The sequence below is a fragment of the Sycon ciliatum genome, chromosome 2, assembly GCF_964019385.1.
Source record: "Sycon ciliatum chromosome 2, ocSycCili1.1, whole genome shotgun sequence".
In the NCBI taxonomy this organism is placed as follows: domain Eukaryota; kingdom Metazoa; phylum Porifera; class Calcarea; order Leucosolenida; family Sycettidae; genus Sycon; species Sycon ciliatum.
This window is the reverse complement of record NC_088644.1, coordinates 20,606,430-20,623,807: the sequence shown is the minus strand read 5'-3', so window position 1 is coordinate 20,623,807 and position 17,378 is coordinate 20,606,430. Positions and strand designations below refer to the sequence as shown.

General features: G+C 44.5%; 2 protein-coding genes across 12 annotated transcripts in view; both read right to left on the bottom strand.

Annotated features, from left to right (window-relative positions):
- LOC135809133 (E3 ubiquitin-protein ligase TRIP12-like) overlaps nt 1-4,110 on the bottom strand; it is a 74,677-nt gene extending 70,567 nt beyond the window's left edge. For 4 of the 11 annotated variants that reach the window (XM_065322405.1, XM_065322406.1, XM_065322412.1 and 1 more), the window contains exons 1-2: nt 3,051-3,392; nt 2,851-2,913 (exon numbers count right to left, since the gene is read on the bottom strand). In XM_065322405.1, the coding sequence (XP_065178477.1) occupies nt 2,851-2,913; nt 3,051-3,106 (119 nt within the window). In that variant the 5' untranslated portion in view covers nt 3,107-3,392. Of the gene's footprint in view, nt 1-2,850; nt 2,914-3,050; nt 3,395-3,895 lie in introns of those variants that run through there. The other 7 variants (XM_065322411.1, XM_065322416.1, XM_065322414.1 and 4 more) reach the window with 4 other exon arrangements.
- Nucleotides 4,111-5,025: 915 nt separating this feature from the next.
- On the bottom strand, nt 5,026-17,091 carry LOC135809132 (uncharacterized). The gene is made up of 10 exons (XM_065322404.1): nt 16,930-17,091; nt 16,733-16,845; nt 16,008-16,308; nt 13,099-13,235; nt 12,104-12,138; nt 11,473-11,529; nt 9,268-9,496; nt 8,610-8,636; nt 7,972-8,046; nt 5,026-6,118 (listed from the first exon to the last, which is right to left on the bottom strand). The coding sequence occupies exons 1-10, from the start codon at nt 16,949-16,951 to the stop codon at nt 5,990-5,992; spliced, it is 1,125 nt and encodes a 374-aa protein (XP_065178476.1). The 5' UTR covers nt 16,952-17,091; the 3' UTR covers nt 5,026-5,989.
- Nucleotides 17,092-17,378: the final 287 nt, after the last annotated feature.

Genomic DNA, 17,378 nt, shown 5'->3' with positions numbered 1-17,378 from the left:
AATATATCACCTATAGTGATATTTTCACGAAAATCAAACACCAACGCTATAGCCGATCCGTACTGTAACACTATCATTCTTGCACTCTCAGACCTGCCAACCGTTCAGATCTGGTCAGGGCCGTCCCGATATACAGGTCCCAACACGATGTCATGCCCGATGACTAAATGTCCTATTCGTCTCCCAACATCGCCCTGAAAATCGACCAACGCACATCAAAAGTTGAAAATGTGAAGAAAAGTCGGCAGTGCAGCGCGCACTCTACTGTGCTTTACTACAGGCACAAGTCTCTGTATGCCTAGTAGTACTGTGCAGGGGGTGTGATCCGTGCACTGCACACCCCTGATATGCACATGCACATGCACCGTACTTGTACATAGTGTCTACAATCAAAGAAGGGGTGCGCAGCCTGCAGCACCCTTCCTTTGCCAGACAGTTTGGTGCATGCAGATTACAAATGGCCTAGTGAATATGTTCACGTGACCCACTGAACCTGGATAAGAAGACCACCTGGCCTTAGGTGACCACTTTTTCTCGTCCCTTGAATGGTCGCCTTCACTGTAACCTCTTTGGGTTTGATCTTCTGCGTGTAGTCGTGCCTGGCCAGTTGGTATAGTCCCTGCATCCTGTACGAGACGTAACGGGTACGAATTCAGCACTGCGACATGATGCGTCTCTTTCTTTTTCGCGCGATGTTTCAGTTGGATTTGCCAACTTTGCCGTATTTTATGCAATTTGGGCGAAATTGAGAGTCACTTGGTGCTCTACTTCTTCTTTTGGCTACTACTGTAAGACCAGTAATAAGGACGTTTAGCAACGCGAAAGTTCGAAAGAAAATTCGAGTCTGGGAATGAGTACAGAAACAAAGGTCGAAACTTCGAAAACTTGGACGCGACGTTGCAGTGATTTGCGAAAGTAACTTTCTCTTTTCTCGGTACGCATTTCACTACAGGGAGTAGTAATTTTACAGCCCCCTGCTTGAGACTGAGCTGCATATACGGTACGGCACTATAAGATTCAAATAGTTTCGAGAAAAAGTCGTTTCGCATTGCTAAACCTCACAAGTTTTCTTTTTCGAAATAGATTTTCGCGAAATATCGCCACCACCAAAAGTTCGAATTTTCGCATTGCTAAACGTCCCTAATGTTAGCCAACATTTTATTCTAACGAGTTAACCCTTTACCGTTTGTACGTACATGACTTCTATGCGCACAGCGCTGGACTGGTTCACCGTAGAGAGCTGGGATTTTCCCTACTGGTTGCCAAGATGTATGCGCAGAGGGTGCCAACAATTTTTTGTGTGATGCAATATAAAAAGTCACGGAAATCGGGACTTGAAAAATGCGTTTTGGGAAAAGTGCGTACCCTGCCTTTTGGTATTGCCTGCAGATGTTTTCGACTTTTGCTTGAGCTGGCCTCGCGACTGTCTGCCCTGCTGTGCAAGCCATGGACGCAGAGCAAGCTCTTTCGCTTCTGGAGACCCTTCCTGACGACCCTGTCGCCGCCTCATCCAGTCAAGATGAGTTTGTGGAGCCAGACGATCCTGCTGAAAATATTTATTCTGACGACGACAGCGACGATGACATGGCGAATGAAAGCAGCGCCAGTGAGAGTGACATGGATGTCACAGACGACGACAGTGTCGCTGAGATAAGTGCTACTAATGGAGGAAGGGGACGTGACAGAGAGAGAGGATTCGGCCGTGGAATAGGCTGTGGTCACGGTAGAGGTTGTGGTGTACAGGTACTAGGTACAGCCAGCGGTGCAACCTGCACTAGTCGATATTTGCAACATTTGCGACAATACTGACACCGCTGTGATTGGTAACACTCCTGCATTCCACCCAGAGAACGAACCTGGTATCCACTTACCTGAGGGAGCCACTCCAGTGCAAGAATCTGATTTATTGCATATTGCAACAGTTTGCCCGATCGGCAATAAATCCAAATAATTATTAGTGCTAAATAGTGAAATTTTTGTTCGTTTTCTGGACTTGAAAGTTTGCATCGCATTCCTGAGGGGTTTTACTTTCAGAATCACCTGATGTTGCACTTAATAAAAGTGAAAAATAACAAAGTTACGGCATGAACAATGACGGTCGGTTTTGCTATACAAATACCTTAAACGGTAAAGGGTTAACGAATTTGAAAGAAGCGTGAACATTTGATGTCGTTATGTGCAAAACGATATGTACATGTACAGTCATTTGCCGCATTTGAGACAGAATTCGTCAGAATATCACCTCGCTAAACCAACAAAAATCCGGAGATTGTTAACTTTAATTGACGTTATTAATAATAGTCAATGTGATAGTAGTAAGTAGACTTGCCCCCCCCCCCCCCCTTCCCAAACGTTCAAAAACCCAGTTGCCAGGACCATAAAGTTGTGGAGCTGTCCATTCGCCTCATTTTTAGTATTTTTTCCAGTGGCTGGATGGCACAATCATGTAGCGGTAAAAATGGTTAAGCAATTACTTGCTTCCCACTCGCTTTCATTGCTACATTCTCGATACTGGATCGATAGTATCGATACTGGACAGCTGCATAGTATGGCTAGATCATACTTAGGTCCAGTGTCATATACCACCCATCAAATTGAGAACATCTATATTCTCAACACTCTGCATGAAATATTCACTGGATAAACCAGCATTCTATTCCACTCAAGATTTCATCAGTGAAAGTATAATTATCATGTCAAAAATCAGGGAACTTGATGAAGTGAAGTGAACTATGGCCACATGAGCCACATGAATTGATACACCAAACCTTTATAACTAAATTCCTTCCCAGAATGCATTCATTATCTCGGCAAACAGGCACACCAAATTTAACTGTCAAAAAAACAAACCTTTTAGCTGGAGGTTCTGGTAAATCACTTGAGGAAGAACGGCTCTTCGACCCACTCTCTCCTCTGAAAATGGATGCCACAGGAAAATAATAATGAAAAGAGCAAAACAGCAATCAATATACGGTCGTGTCAGTCAATTTTACTGGAATTAAGATAGCAGTTGAAACAGAGAAAGCAGAGCATAATATACTAGTACCCACCGACGATTGGACGAGGAATATCGCCGGTTTTCACTAGCGGATCCTCGGTCGGCCATGCGTCATACCAAACAATATCTAAAAACTGGGCCTTCTCAGGCTGGAAATGGAACCTCTTTCAGCGAGTAGGACTTGAGACGCCTCGGCACTGTGGGAGAGCGCTCAAACAAATCCTCGATAACTGCTGAATAGCAGTACGACGAAGCAGTTACAATCAATGAAATGCTATTACTTGCAGTCAAGATTCAATGAGAGTTTTCCCGTCTTGCTCTATCTACATACATGCCACAAATGATGTTGAATAAGAACACATTTGCAACAATCACTCCTCAGCTCGACTCGTAGAGTGTACAGCTGATCCACTCATGTCATGACCTGCACTCTAGCTGCATGCATGTATCACGTACAACTATTGTGACTGACTGCACTCAGGCTGAGTCAACACAGTCTTTGAGTTTGATCTTGATGAAGCAGTGTACAGTCATGTACCGGTATACCTGGTATACAGTCAGCATGGTCAGTGCACCTACGGTTGTCAGTGGATACAGACTGACGCTAAAGAGGACGCTGCGATTCTCGTGTAAGTAGTTACAATTTTAGTTGTAGTCGTAGAACCAAGACGAAACAACACCTAGCAAGGCTACACTACAGTATACTACACATTGTACCAAGAGTTATTACTCTTGATTGTAGTAGATCTTGCCAAGACTGCAAGAGACTGTACTGGGCCCTTCAATCATGGCTAAAAAGTTACAAGTCTTACAACTTACAAGTCATGATATTGTATGTATTGTAATTCAAAATAACTAATCTTGGGTCATTGACTCAAGAGACCGTGAAACTCATACCTGGCCATCAAAGAAGATTAGCAGACTGATCAGGCGCTCCTTCTTCATAGGGCTCAGACTCAAACATCAGACCAAAGTGAACCTTGCGAAATGAATTACATGTGCTGGCAACACGGCTAACTTTCAAAAGTCATCACAAACTAAACTTCATGCTCAGTCATATCAGCATGATTTCTGTATTTGATTGTGCCACGTTCACCAGTGCAGTGTAGATATCTACGTCGTAGATTTACCAACACTTCAGCCTCATCTGCTGAGCCACGTCCACATGCATTGTAGGTACCCCGCAGTGCAGCCTGACACAGAATGTCCTGAGCCTGAGGCTGATGGCCGTGATCGCTGAGTGGAGATCAGCTGGTGCCATGGCCCTGGTCCGGGAGTAGTACAATACTACATGACTTAATTGTACTCCCTGGTCCGGACACAGACAGGCTGGATAATTCATGGCGTGGAGCGTGACGGATCATGAGATGTCATATGCGCATATGCCTGGGTCTGATTATGATACAGTACAGTATGGGCCTAAGGCTGATGTGGTAATGCAAAATATTAATTGCAAAAAAAAGTATTCTTTCATGTATTGTCATGTTCGTCGTGCGCTAGATCAATATAGTCAGTAGCACCAAGAGTACATAAAGTAGTCTTTCTTTATCCACTGACGATGTTGTTCAGAACAACGAAACGCCTGGAAAAGTATCGTAAATATTTCTATCTCATCTATACCACTCTTTGGTTGTAGAAAGAATACTTTTTTGATATTACAATTGTAGTTGATTAATGTTGGGCATGACGTCACGACCCCGTGCAGTGTGATACATAATGATTAATCATTACTAGTACTACATGTACCGGTAGTATCAAGAGCTCTTGGAGCTTACATCAATGACAATGATATTATTATTATGAGTCGGAATTGACTACCATGCTCACGAGCAGGGCTAGGGAACCCTACCATGCATATTATTCCGCTGGCATTCTCCTAAAGATCACGTCCAAATCATCATATCACCATAATTATTTGACAACACACACACACACACACACACACACACACACACACACACACACACACACACACCATGTACAGTGTGCCACACACGCACACACGCACACACACACAAAGCGGCGCATTTTAGAAACTAGGCCACCATGCTACAGCGAGTGCTGCATAATGCACGGTATATGTTGAGGTTGGATTGTGACAGTAGGCAGTGGCACATTCAGAACTATTACTAGTGTTAGAACGAGGCAGCATCAGCATGCTGAATATACACGGATACAAGGCATGTGTTGAGAGCTTTGTGTGCACATGTGTGGACAGCACAAAACAGTAGGTAACTCCTCCGCAATGATTTTGCATGAGCTGGACTGGACTCCAGTCATACCGGCACCTCAATATAATTATAATAAGAACAAGAGAAAAAAAGGCACGGCTTGAAAGAAGTGGACGACTTGTGGACGCGCAGTCATGGGCTTCAGCAAAACACTACACACGAGTATCTCCAAGTATGCAACAAGCTACAACATGCATGACACCAAACACTCCAGTGTTATCGTAGTCTCCAAAGGGCTTATAAAGAGCACCATGCTCGCCATAGGGACAAGGACCAGATCAACATGTGTTATGCACAAAATTGGGCTTTCACAAAAAAATAACTCAAAAAAAGAAAAGAAACGACAAGACACGACACGACAAAAGCAAACTAATGAACCAAAACAGGATGCGTGGATCGTTCATAAACAGAGCATTGACACAGCGTACAGCGCCGGACCAGGCACACACGTAATGGTATCATGTTGCATGGAGCTACCTACGTGAGGTCTGATAGCCCCGGTGACTGCCCCGCCTGTAGCAATTCAATGAAAGTTGGAACAGCTGCTGTGACACAAGCATCTAGCAAAGCGCCTGCATTCAAACTTGGTCTACACGGGAGGAGAGCAAACACGCAGGCAAAGAATGCCGTGAGAAATGGTTAGCAACAACAGGTACCAGGCAAAATCCAGCTTCTTCGCCTGCCTGGTAAGCCAGCGCTGGGCTAGCTGTCAAAAGCTTCCCAGGGCAATGGATTGATCAAGAACACAGAACAGATCAGCTCATCCAAGAATAGTTCTTCCTCGTGATGCTGATGATGCCGATGATGTGTTTTGTGTCTTTGGCTTCACAGCCGCTGCCCGAGACGGATGTGGCAGCTCGGCAAAGCGAGCATGCAGCGTGCCAGCAGGCTGGAGATTGAGAAGAATAAAATTATACATGTACACAGGCACACCACACACCCACCCACACCCACACCCACACACACACACACGGACATGTGCACATATAAAAACATACAATACCATTACTGAATGCTGCAGGCAGCCAATTGTTTTGGCCAACGAGGCTGGATCAGTGCAACTACAAGCTCCAACTAATTGTATCATAATATTTTAAAAGTTACCCGGAGGATGCACCCAGTAATAACTAATATTAATTAAGCTATCAACACCTGATATCAACACCTGATATCACCACCTGATATGATAAAATAAAAGAGTGGACGCAGTCACACCATGACACCAGAGGGACACACATTACATGTACACATGTACCAGTATGTAAGGATTTGACAAAGGTTTCGTGTGACTTGCATCAGAAATCATAATCACATTTGAAAAAGGACTACAACAAAAGATGTTAGTGGCAGCTGTATGTGCACTACTGTCAGAGACAATGCTTATAATGGAGACAGTGCTTTTATTTATTCCCGTAGCTATGCAAAAGACGTTACTTCAGTAACGTCTGGCGCTAGCTGGGGTCCGCACAGCTTTAATTCCGTGTTTGTTTGTGCCAACGGCATGCCTGGCGCTATCCCGTACCTGTACCGTACCATCGCTGTCCCACAATATTCGAATAGGGCCCTCAAATGCAAGATCATAACGTGAAGCAACTTGGAAGAATGAGTATGTATGCGAAGTGTATCTGGGGAATGCATGCAGGGCAATAGTGCGGGTTTGAATCCTAGGTTATGTCTTGAAAAAAAAAGGAGAAATGAAAAAATTATAACATCCCTATGCTTTTTTTGCCTGGGTCATCAAATCGGTAGACGGTGTCGTATTACCCTCGAATGCAAACTTATCCCGGCTTGTTATCTACATATAACCAGTTACAAGACTGCCAATGTGTTCACACTCATATTCAAACTGATTGAAACGTTTTTGCAATACAATGATGGAGCCAATCAATGGAAAAAACATTTCCATCACTTCTAATAACATGCATGATGAGCTAGGCAAAAAGGCATAGCGTAGGGCCATGAGCTTCCAAGCTCTCTCATTTTTCAATCTTCTAAGGGTGCGTTCTTAAATCCTCTCGGAAAAGTCCGAGAAATGTTCTTATATCCTCTCCGAATTTCAGGAGACTCTCCAAAGCTCTCCAAGCTCTCCGAACTTCAGAGGTGGCTGAAACTTGGAGATTCCCGTGTTTTGGGGTCAGCGCATGCGAACTACTGCAAAAGCCACGTGTTGATCATGAGTGTACGACATTCCCTATTCGCATACGCACAGGGCGTACTACATTCGTGTCACTCAAGATTGTGGCCTCTTTGGCGCTTCACATTTGCAAAAGATCTCCGAATTCTTCGACACCCACTCCTAAATTATCCCAGTTTCTTCAACTTCCAGGAGAAATTTCTCCGAGAAGCTAGAGAAAATAAGAAGGCACCCTAAGCCTAAACTCGAAGGGAGATTGTCAAAACTGATGCTTCACAATAAGATACACACCAGAGAGATAGAGGCAGATCAATGCGCTTCCTTACAAATATGTGCTTGGCATGCTGAACTGCTATCATAATATGCAGTCAATGTAACACTACTGTTATATGCTCAAATTGTCACCAATAGAGACGCTGCTCTATTATCTCAAGCAACCCTTGCCCCGGGTAACTATTCGAAACTGGACTATTATCGGAGACCTGGGCTTTTAGTAAAGTAAAATCCAGTGTGTACAACATTTCACGTGCCCCGCCACTGCCCTGAGCAATCACAGCAATCGCCAATCGATTGAAGTAGGTCAAGGACATTGCTGCAAGTAAACCTACCGCAGGCAGGGAGGCGATGGCAGGACGAGAAATATCCACTCCCATTCCTTGGATAGGTGCTGGGGTAATAATATTCTACACACACGCGCACACACACACATACACGGCATACCAAGCAACAGATGGCGAGATTGAAACAAATAGAAAACAAAACAGCGAACACGAATAACAGAACAAAACTTAGGTAGACAATCCGAAGCTGACGAGCTATGCGTGTGCAATGCACTGCAGTTCCGACGTATTCAAAGAATGCCAAAGCAATCGGCCTGCACAGTGGTGGAAATGGATACTCTGCAGCAAGCAAGTATGCAATACCCACCTGGAGGAAACCATGCCACCACATCACCCGGTGACAACTTTCGCCAAACTACACAGCCCATTCTACTCATGAGCTGCACCTCCCAAGGATAGTGACTCTACAACGGCCAAAGGCCAGGGCAGGTGTGGAGATATGATCGGAAATTGACAAATTGTACATTAGCTGAAGGCGTATTGCACCACTTGCTGGCCAAAGTAAAACAACACAAGCTAGCAACACCATTCGTATTTGAAACAAGGCTGCCAGCATCAACCACACACACAAAAAACAGGCTCAAGCAACATGATTGGTAAGAAAAACATATTTAAAAATTACAAACCTGTCGTATACTTGTTTGTAGAATAGCCTGATTGCAACAAACACAGAGAAAAGCACAGTAATCACTTTTCTATAGTCAACAGTAGTTAATGGAACAGACCAGTCAGTTTCTGAATGGAGATAAATTCAACTATTACTATTCCATTATCGGCCAGCTTACGCATGCACAATACTACAAAACAGAAGAATTTGCTCCTGTTTTTCTTCCCTTTTCAACTCCTGTAAAACTGATGAATATTTGATGGATAGGGCTCCACGTCTACTAGCTTGTGCATAATGTGTGTGGGTGCACTGCAGTGGGTACAGAGAGGGCTGTGTCTCACCAGCCTGTGAAGATTCGCTGGGAGTGTGAGTTCCGAAGTCTCATGAACGGTCTCTGTTGGGATGACGACTACATCTTAGCTTAGAGCACCGCTGTTCTTTAGCGAAGGTCCCTGGTTCGAGTCCTGGTGTCCTGGTGGCGACAGTCCATTTTTTCTTAACACATTTTCACTTTCCAACTCCTCAAACTGATAAAAAATTTCATGAAGACTTTCTCTGGCTACAAATCTACTCTTTTGACATGTCTCTCGCCACCCAGTAAAGTAAATGAGCGGTGAGATTCAATGAACCTCCTTGCAATGTCAGAGTAGAAGAGGACAAATAACACGAGCACTTACGACTGAATGAGCATCCCTAAACAAGTCAACATCTATTGACGATGAGGGCTGCGGCCGTACACCAACAATCGTGCTGGGTTGCTGAGCTGGCAGATCATTGTCTACTTGAATGGTAAGCGGGCGAGATGGAGGGTCTACAACAATCGGCTCATTCGCCAATATTCCACTTGATCCTGATGCATTAGCACGGGCACGTGCCAGGCTACGACGAGCAGCATACTGCTGTGCCCTACAAAGCACACGCATACGTGCAAGCATACAAACAGACAACACACCATACAATGAATCCACCAAGCAGAATTACGCACTGTCTGTCACCTCATTGCACCTCAAATTGAAATGGACAATCTCTGAATTTTTAGTTTTTCTTACGCAGGAACAGTGCCAAATCCACAAGATCCAAGTCAACACAATCATGTAGTGAAGCACACAGTGTTCTTGCCACAGAAGTAACCATGGCAACGACCCTCCTCTTACTCCTCTCTTTCCAATGGAGTGAGAAATGTTATCATTGAGCGGCTCGCTTTGAGAGGAGTATTATCCTGCTCAATGAAATCCAGTCGCGTCACTCAAGTTAGCGCCTTGCACCATTTCGCAGCCCAATGTCCGCAGGTCTAGGGCTGCGCAACGCCCGGCGCGTACTTGAGTGACACGATTGGATTTCATTGAGCAGCACTGTAGCAATAACTGACACCCACGGAGCTACAGGACTCTGCGCTGATCACGTATCTGTGTCGGAGCAAAACAAGTCCGGGCATTATTTTGCTAAAGCAAGCGTGGAGCTGAAGCTGGATTGGTGATTGCCGCGTACACTGCACACTCCACGACACTGGCGCAATCTACAAGAATTCATGTGCGTTTACTTCACACCAGCAAGTACTGTTGAGTCTATGTAATATAGTTTGTCACCAAGAAACTTTGTGAAAGTCTGCTCATGATGTTATTGGACTCATGTACTGAACTTGCGACAACCATATACTGCACAGGCAGAAAATTTCGTCGGTCAATAATTTCGTCCAACTCCAAAGAAAGGGAGTTTGCCCGGTTGAAAATTTCGTCCATGGATCATAAGAGTGTATTGAAAAGCTGGACAAATCGACATTAGTCCAGCATTTAATTTAGTCCAAAAGCTCCTTGGATGAAAAAGACGAAATTAAATTCCAGACGAATATTTCTGCTTATACAGTAAGTACTATACCGTAATGTCGCGTGCATTAGCCGGGGCTTATATGCCTATAAGGCTTGTACACAAGACAGGCTTATACACGAGACAGGCTTATATGACAAGCACCACTCAATGACCAGGCTTGTATGCGCAAACTGCTGACTTTTGGACGTCAAAACCAACATTTTCCAACGGGATTTTTTTTCAAGCTTGAAGCTTGAAGAGTGCTGCATGGCCGTCGAGCGCAGCTGGTGTTGATTTCCGCATCTTCCCACGTTTTCCGCGTGTGCAAGTGTACGGTACCATGCAAACATGAACATGTAAAAGGCGCGCTCACCAGTCTTGCGTAGTAGCCCGGCTTACGCACGCGACACGTGGCGCGTCTCGTGTACTGGCCCGGCTTATGCATGCGACAGGCTTGTACGCGAAAAGCTGTTGCAGATTTCATGCTTCTACACGAGACAGGCTTATGCACAAATCCGGCTTATGCACGCGACATTACGGTAATTGTAGTGATCATAGCAAGTGTTGTAGTATTGGTTTTCAGTGCTGTTCACCCCCATTTAGTAAAGCCAGTAACTGCATAGTTGATGTTACCTTGACTCTGCTGTGTACACGTTTTGTAGGATGCGCACAATACAGTCCTCGCTTTTCATCTTGCCCACTGTAGCACAATCATGGGACATGCATGTTGCTCCTTATGTGTTACCGTTTATCATACCGGTATTTGGTTGCCTCCCAGCTATCTATCCTTTCTCCTCTCAGCCTAGCCAGTCAGCACATGCAAAGCTGTGGACTCAGCATCCTCCTGATACACTTCAATGTGAACATACAAATAATGATAATGGGAGCACATATACTGAAAGTCTTTGAACGCAAAATAAATCGCCAGGGTGCTGGAATAAGTTACATGTAGTATCACACACGGTCCTGAGTGAATTCATGCTGGACACATTTTTAACTTCTTGTGATGGAGAGTACGAACCATTCGAGGCAATGTGGCAAAAGACGAGGGAAAAGAACGTAAAATTCAAACTTACTTTGTCTTGGAGTTCTTGATTTTCACAGTGAGTAGGTTAGAATTGCCAGCTGATTGCCTAGGTAGGCAAACAAAGCAAAACAAAAATGTTCTTCAAAGTGTGTTGATCAGTTACAAGATAGTGCCATGCAGCCTGGAACCTTTTTACACAACTTATTTTCATCTTCTACATTCTTTTCAGCATAATACAGCCCGCAGTACAGGACAGTGACTGACCGGGTGCGACAAACGCACCGATGTAACACGAAGTTCTTGCCAAAAGGAGCAACATATTAAATAAAGACATCTGGTTGACAATTCACACTGCCGTTGAAGTACAGTATGTCGCAGACACGGGCATGCGAGTTTTAACGAAAGGCAAAAAGCCTGTAAGGAACGGACTAAAGGTGCGCTCGGACTGACACGAACAAGGACAGGTGCAAAACAAGGAGAAACTGCAAACGCAATGCACATTACACAGGTTATACGCGAAGCACTCGATAAATGAGATTGGGGAAGTGTGTGATACAGTGACACTTCAGTAAAAACTATAACATATCCTGGATATTGTACTTTTCTCTTTCCATCGGATATACATTGTATGGCAAAGAGTACAAACTACAGTGCGAAACTAGATGCACACCCACCCTTACCTTTGTCCTGGGCGGCGTAACTGCGAAGATGAGGACTAAAGAGAGAGAGAGAGAGAGAGAGAGAGAGAGAGAGAGAGAGAGAGAGAGAGAGAGAGAGAGAGAGAGAGAGAGAGAGAGAGAGAGAGAGAGAGAGAGAGAGAGAGAGAGAGAGAAATATAATTCTCACGTTAGACTGTTTAGTGTGGTGGCACACCTATACACGTACATCATAGGAAAGAGTTGACCACCAGTGTACACATCTCAGGCTTACATGTACTAGTATGTACCAGTGTATGTAAGCCTGCTGCTTGGGCTAGCTGGGTAAGCAAGACTGGACAGTTCTGAAATACAATCAGAATGTTTGCGACTCAGGGCCAGGTAGGAATCATGACAGCTCCACGACAGTCCATGTACATGAAAGAAAGGAAGAATGTTAAAACTTCACTTCATTAGGTAAAGACGGTTCCATGAAAGTAGTATGGGGTGTAGAGTACGTTTCTAGTGAGTACAAACGCTATTGCATGCAACATGCTCTTTATTTCCAGTCAACAGAGATGTTCTACCACGAGACCGTGATGCGAAGAATAGCTCGATCACTGTTCGCGCTTCCGTAACGTGTAAAGGCCCATTCACAATACAACATTTTGCAACGCAACATGCGACGAGCTGCGACAGCGACACACGGTTCACAATCTTTTTGGTGTTTTCGACATCCCTATGCACTAGTAGTACTATGCATGTGAACAAACGCCTGTGGGACACACTACAATACAATGCAAATGAACAGTGATCTGCGAGGAGACAATAATTTAATTAAAGCTATCAAAAAAAAACCCGACTTCACCACGCTACACAACACTGATGTCTGCAGCCTTTATACTTTTGGCAGCTTTAATTGAATGAACAGTGCCTGGTACATTCTCAAGCCCCTCATACACAATGGCATGAAGATGATGCAACAAAATGCATCATGAGATGTGGTCCTAAAACGCAGCACATTATCAAGTCTCCCGTACCTGAACAGCCTGTGCCTGTTGATTGGTCAGCTTTCTCCGCTGTAGCTTAACACGTGGGTTTCCAAGCTCCTTCATGCGCCTCTGCTGTACTACTTGCTCAACATGCTTAGCAAGTTGAGTTTTACTGGTGACTCCAGCTGAGAGCAGCGGAAGACATGAGAAGAAGCACAAAGTATGGTGTACAGCAGGGATACGCAGCATCTAGGGAGACGCCATGAGACCATAGTATCCGAAGCCATGTGCGATTAGGAAGTTCTACGTGATGCGGGGTCTACAGGCACTTCCCAGTAGTATCATCGGTGTTGTCTGGGGATTGGCGAATAGCCATGAAGCTCTTGACTTACAGCTAAATCCAGCCAACTTCCATTGCCGACTTGTGCTTTTGGCTCTGCCCTTGTGGCATTGAGCACTTTTTGCAAGGGTTTAGCCACATAGCTTGTGGCCAGGGGTCTATAAAGGTCGCGGCCACGACTGTGGTCTAAACCTGCTTACCCCAAACGCAGCCCAGGCCAGCAATGCAAAAAAGACGAGCGTGTATAAATCGGCCATGCCCCAAGGGCGACTGGGGCGAGCAGCTCGGGGAGCGAAGTTCACATCTTTTAGCATTCCAGCCGCCCGTGTCATCGCCCTAGATGCCCCGACTACTCCCTGGTGTACAGTGCAACCCTAGTGGACACTGGGGAACAAAACATTCAGGAGAATTTTTCAAATAACCGACGAGGAGACAACAGTCGTAAAATAGCAATGAAAAATATCAATTGTGCACTCATAATCATGTATAAACAATTAAAATGAAACAATTCCACAACGTTTTCTTGTGACTATCATCAGTGGAACATCGTCACATAGTAAGAATCACTCAAACAACCAGTTATATAGCTAGAATAATATGAAAAGAAGCGTGAGAATGCAGCACTGCTAGCGGTTATGCATAACGCGTGTAGTGTGAACTTATGCAGTGTATCTGAGAATGGTAGCAGTAGATGAATGTGGCAGCTGTGAGTTTTGTCCACACGCACTTTTCATATTATTCTAGCTATAACTGGTTGTTTGAGTGATTCTTACTATGTGACGATGTTCCACTGATGATAGTCACAAGAAAACGTTCTGGAATTGTTTCATTTTAATTGTTTAAGGAAAGAGACATTATGGATACGAGTTAAGAGTAACTCTCCATCACTGTAACTTGATACTTTATACAGTCAGAAAGTGCAATAACTAGGCACAAAACTGACAGAGTACTGAGACATTCGACGTCCTGACACCTAGCTTCAACACATCTCCGTAGCGCTAACCGACAGCCTTCCAACTTGGAAGGTTCAAGGTTATGGAAAAAACCAAAGAGGGGAAGGCAAGCGCAACGAAAACGAGCAAAAGCTACAGTCCCAACGGAACAAAGAATGTCGATTGTTACTGGACCGGATGACGAGACCAGTACGATATCTGACAAAGCGGTCTAACTACAATTCGAAGCAGCAAAGCAGCACACCACCCAACTTGGGTGGGTCATAAATATCAAAGATAAGTAAATAAATGGGAAGCTTTGCGAAAACGAATTGTACAAGCCGAAAGCCAAACTCCTACAGTACTCCTCATGCATGACATTGTGATGGACTAGTTGACTACAAAACAAGTTGTTTCACACGACGTACGTTTCGCCGTATGGTTCGTGACGGCTCATCAGGTGTGCAATTGTAAAACTCGGATGTTGAGCCATAAATAAATGTATGGCTCAACATCCGAGTTTTACAATTGCACACCTGATGAGCCGTCACGAACCATACGGCGAAACGTACGTCGTGTGAAACAACTTGTTTTGTAGTCAACTAGTCCATCACAATGTCATGCATGAGGAGTACTGTAGGAGTTTGGCTTTCGGCTTGTACAATTCGTTTTCGCAAAGCTTCCCATTTATTTACTTATCTTTGATATTTATGACCCACCCAAGTTGGGTGGTGTGCTGCTTTGCTGCTTCGAATTGTAGTTAGACCGCTTTGTCAGATATCGTACTGGTCTCGTCATCCGGTCCAGTAACAATCGACATTCTTTGTTCCGTTGGGACTGTAGCTTTTGCTCGTTTTCGTTGCGCTTGCCTTCCCCTCTTTGGTTTTTTCCATAACCTTGAACCTTCCAAGTTGGAAGGCTGTCGGTTAGCGCTACGGAGATGTGTTGAAGCTAGGTGTCAGGACGTCGAATGTCTCAGTACTCTGTCAGTTTTGTGCCTAGTTATTGCACTTTCTGACTGTATAAAGTATCAAGTTACAGTGATGGAGAGTTACTCTTAACTCGTATCCATAATGTCTCTTTCCTTTCTACATTTATTTATGGCTCAACATCCGAGTTTTTTAATTGTTTATACATGGTTATGAGTGCACAATTGACATTTTTCATTGAGAATTTTTCAGTTCTAAATATTTTTGATCAAGCTGGTTTGAAATCTGCAATCAGGGCACACCTCCCCCTACAGCACACATGCTCAGTTCTCTGGCTGTTAGTGGTCTGCAGTGTATCGCGCAATGTGTCAATAGACACATGCAGGCACACATGAAGGCACACATGCAGGCACACACACACACACACGCACACACACACACACACACACACACACACACACACACACACACACACATACATCTAGAGACAGGAAGATGACTTGCGTTCGCAGCCAAAGCAAAGCGCATACATTTACACATGTACAGTACACGAAGAGAAGAGCAACACAGGCAAGGCAACAAAACGCCAGGTCAGGTTGTAGTAACATAGTAGCATAGACACACACACACACACACACACACACACACACACACACACACACACACACACACACACACACACACACACACACACCAACTCCGACAGCTGCAGCTGCAGCCACCAACATCACCGACATGCTTTCTAGTACAACATACCCGATGGTCGTTTAGCTGTAGTTTGCGGTCGACCCTTGGTGCGCACAGGCGACGTGACTGAACTTGGGGAGCCATTATCTCCTAGACGGGACAGTATACCAGCCGATGGTTGCCTTCTCTTCAGCTTAAGAACTGGCTGCTTAACCGGGCGACCGCCAACCATCTTTTGTTGCCGACCCTGCTGTTGCCGACCCTGCTGTTGGCGACTCTGCTGTTGGCGACTCTGCTGTTGGCGAACTTGTTGCTGGCCCTGCCGACTTTTCACAGCTTTAGCCGAGTTTGCTCTGTTGCCCGCAGCGTTCTGATTGCACAATTAATGAGTAATACAAGCGTTAGTGGAGCAACTAGCAGTGGTGAATGCATGATGCTTGCAAATGAAACCATGCGGAGATCGAAAGAGCGTAATATAATATGACCCAACAGAGCAAGAGAAGAAGGCATACTACCATGTTTAATGACATGGGAAACTGTTGCTTTACGTATCGACATATGAATTGGTGCATTCAAATACAAAACAAAATATTATTATCCACCTGCTTTGACGACTACGAGTATCGCGACATGTTTAAGCCTTCGAATACAATGCATCTCTTAGATAATACATGAAAAACATTGTTTTTAATGAAGATATGCGACATGTTGCTCAGCAAAAACACTGTGTAGAACACAAATTCGCTCTTCTCATTGCAAGCTCAAAAATGAAAATGTCCAAAACATTCTCTCACCTGTCCGGCCTTGCGAGGACCAGCCTTTCCACCAGTTGCTCCTTTAGTTTGCTTGCTTCCCTGGCCACCACTAGCACTTTTCGGTTTTCGATTGAGTTGCTTCACCAAAGTATCTAAAAATTTAAGAATTCAGTCAATCCATCAGTTGGTTGGCGTTTGTGGCGACAAGAGAGAAATCTCGCGTAAAAACTTCTTACCAAGACTTTGGTTAGGATCCATCCTGCGAAACTCTAAATTACTAAAGTGAAACAAACACACAGAGGACTACTTTATATGCTGTCTGAAACCTACAGAGTCGGCCGACTCAAAGATCTAACACTTTCAAAAAAGATCTTCTATTTTGGATCTTTGGCGTTTACGTTTCTTCATTCACTGATTCACAACATTAATTTTTATGATGACATAAATCTACATCTTCACGTGATCGTGACGTGCTAGCGCTATATAGGTACGTGCATGTGCTGTGCATTGCGATCTACAAAATAATTCAATGTAGATGGTAACTACATAGTTTCCAGGTTTCTGGTCTGACGAATATCGAATGCACCCGAGTTACATGAAGAGTCCACACGGCTGTTCAAGTGATCCTAGCGCTGGCAATCTAATATGGCGGCCGTCACGTCACAGATTTTCGAATTTTTGAATT

Excerpts from the sequence above, each read along its gene's own strand:
- LOC135809132 (XM_065322404.1), bottom strand. The coding sequence starts at position 16,951 with ATGGATCCTAACCAAAGTCTTG. Across the intron at positions 13,236-16,007 it reads TACAGCTAAACGACCATCGG|CTGGAGTCACCAGTAAAACT; the intron begins GTATGTTGTACT and ends CGCTGCTCTCAG. Across the intron at positions 12,139-13,098 it reads AACAGGCACAGGCTGTTCAG|TCCTCATCTTCGCAGTTACG; the intron begins GTACGGGAGACT and ends CTCTCTCTTTAG.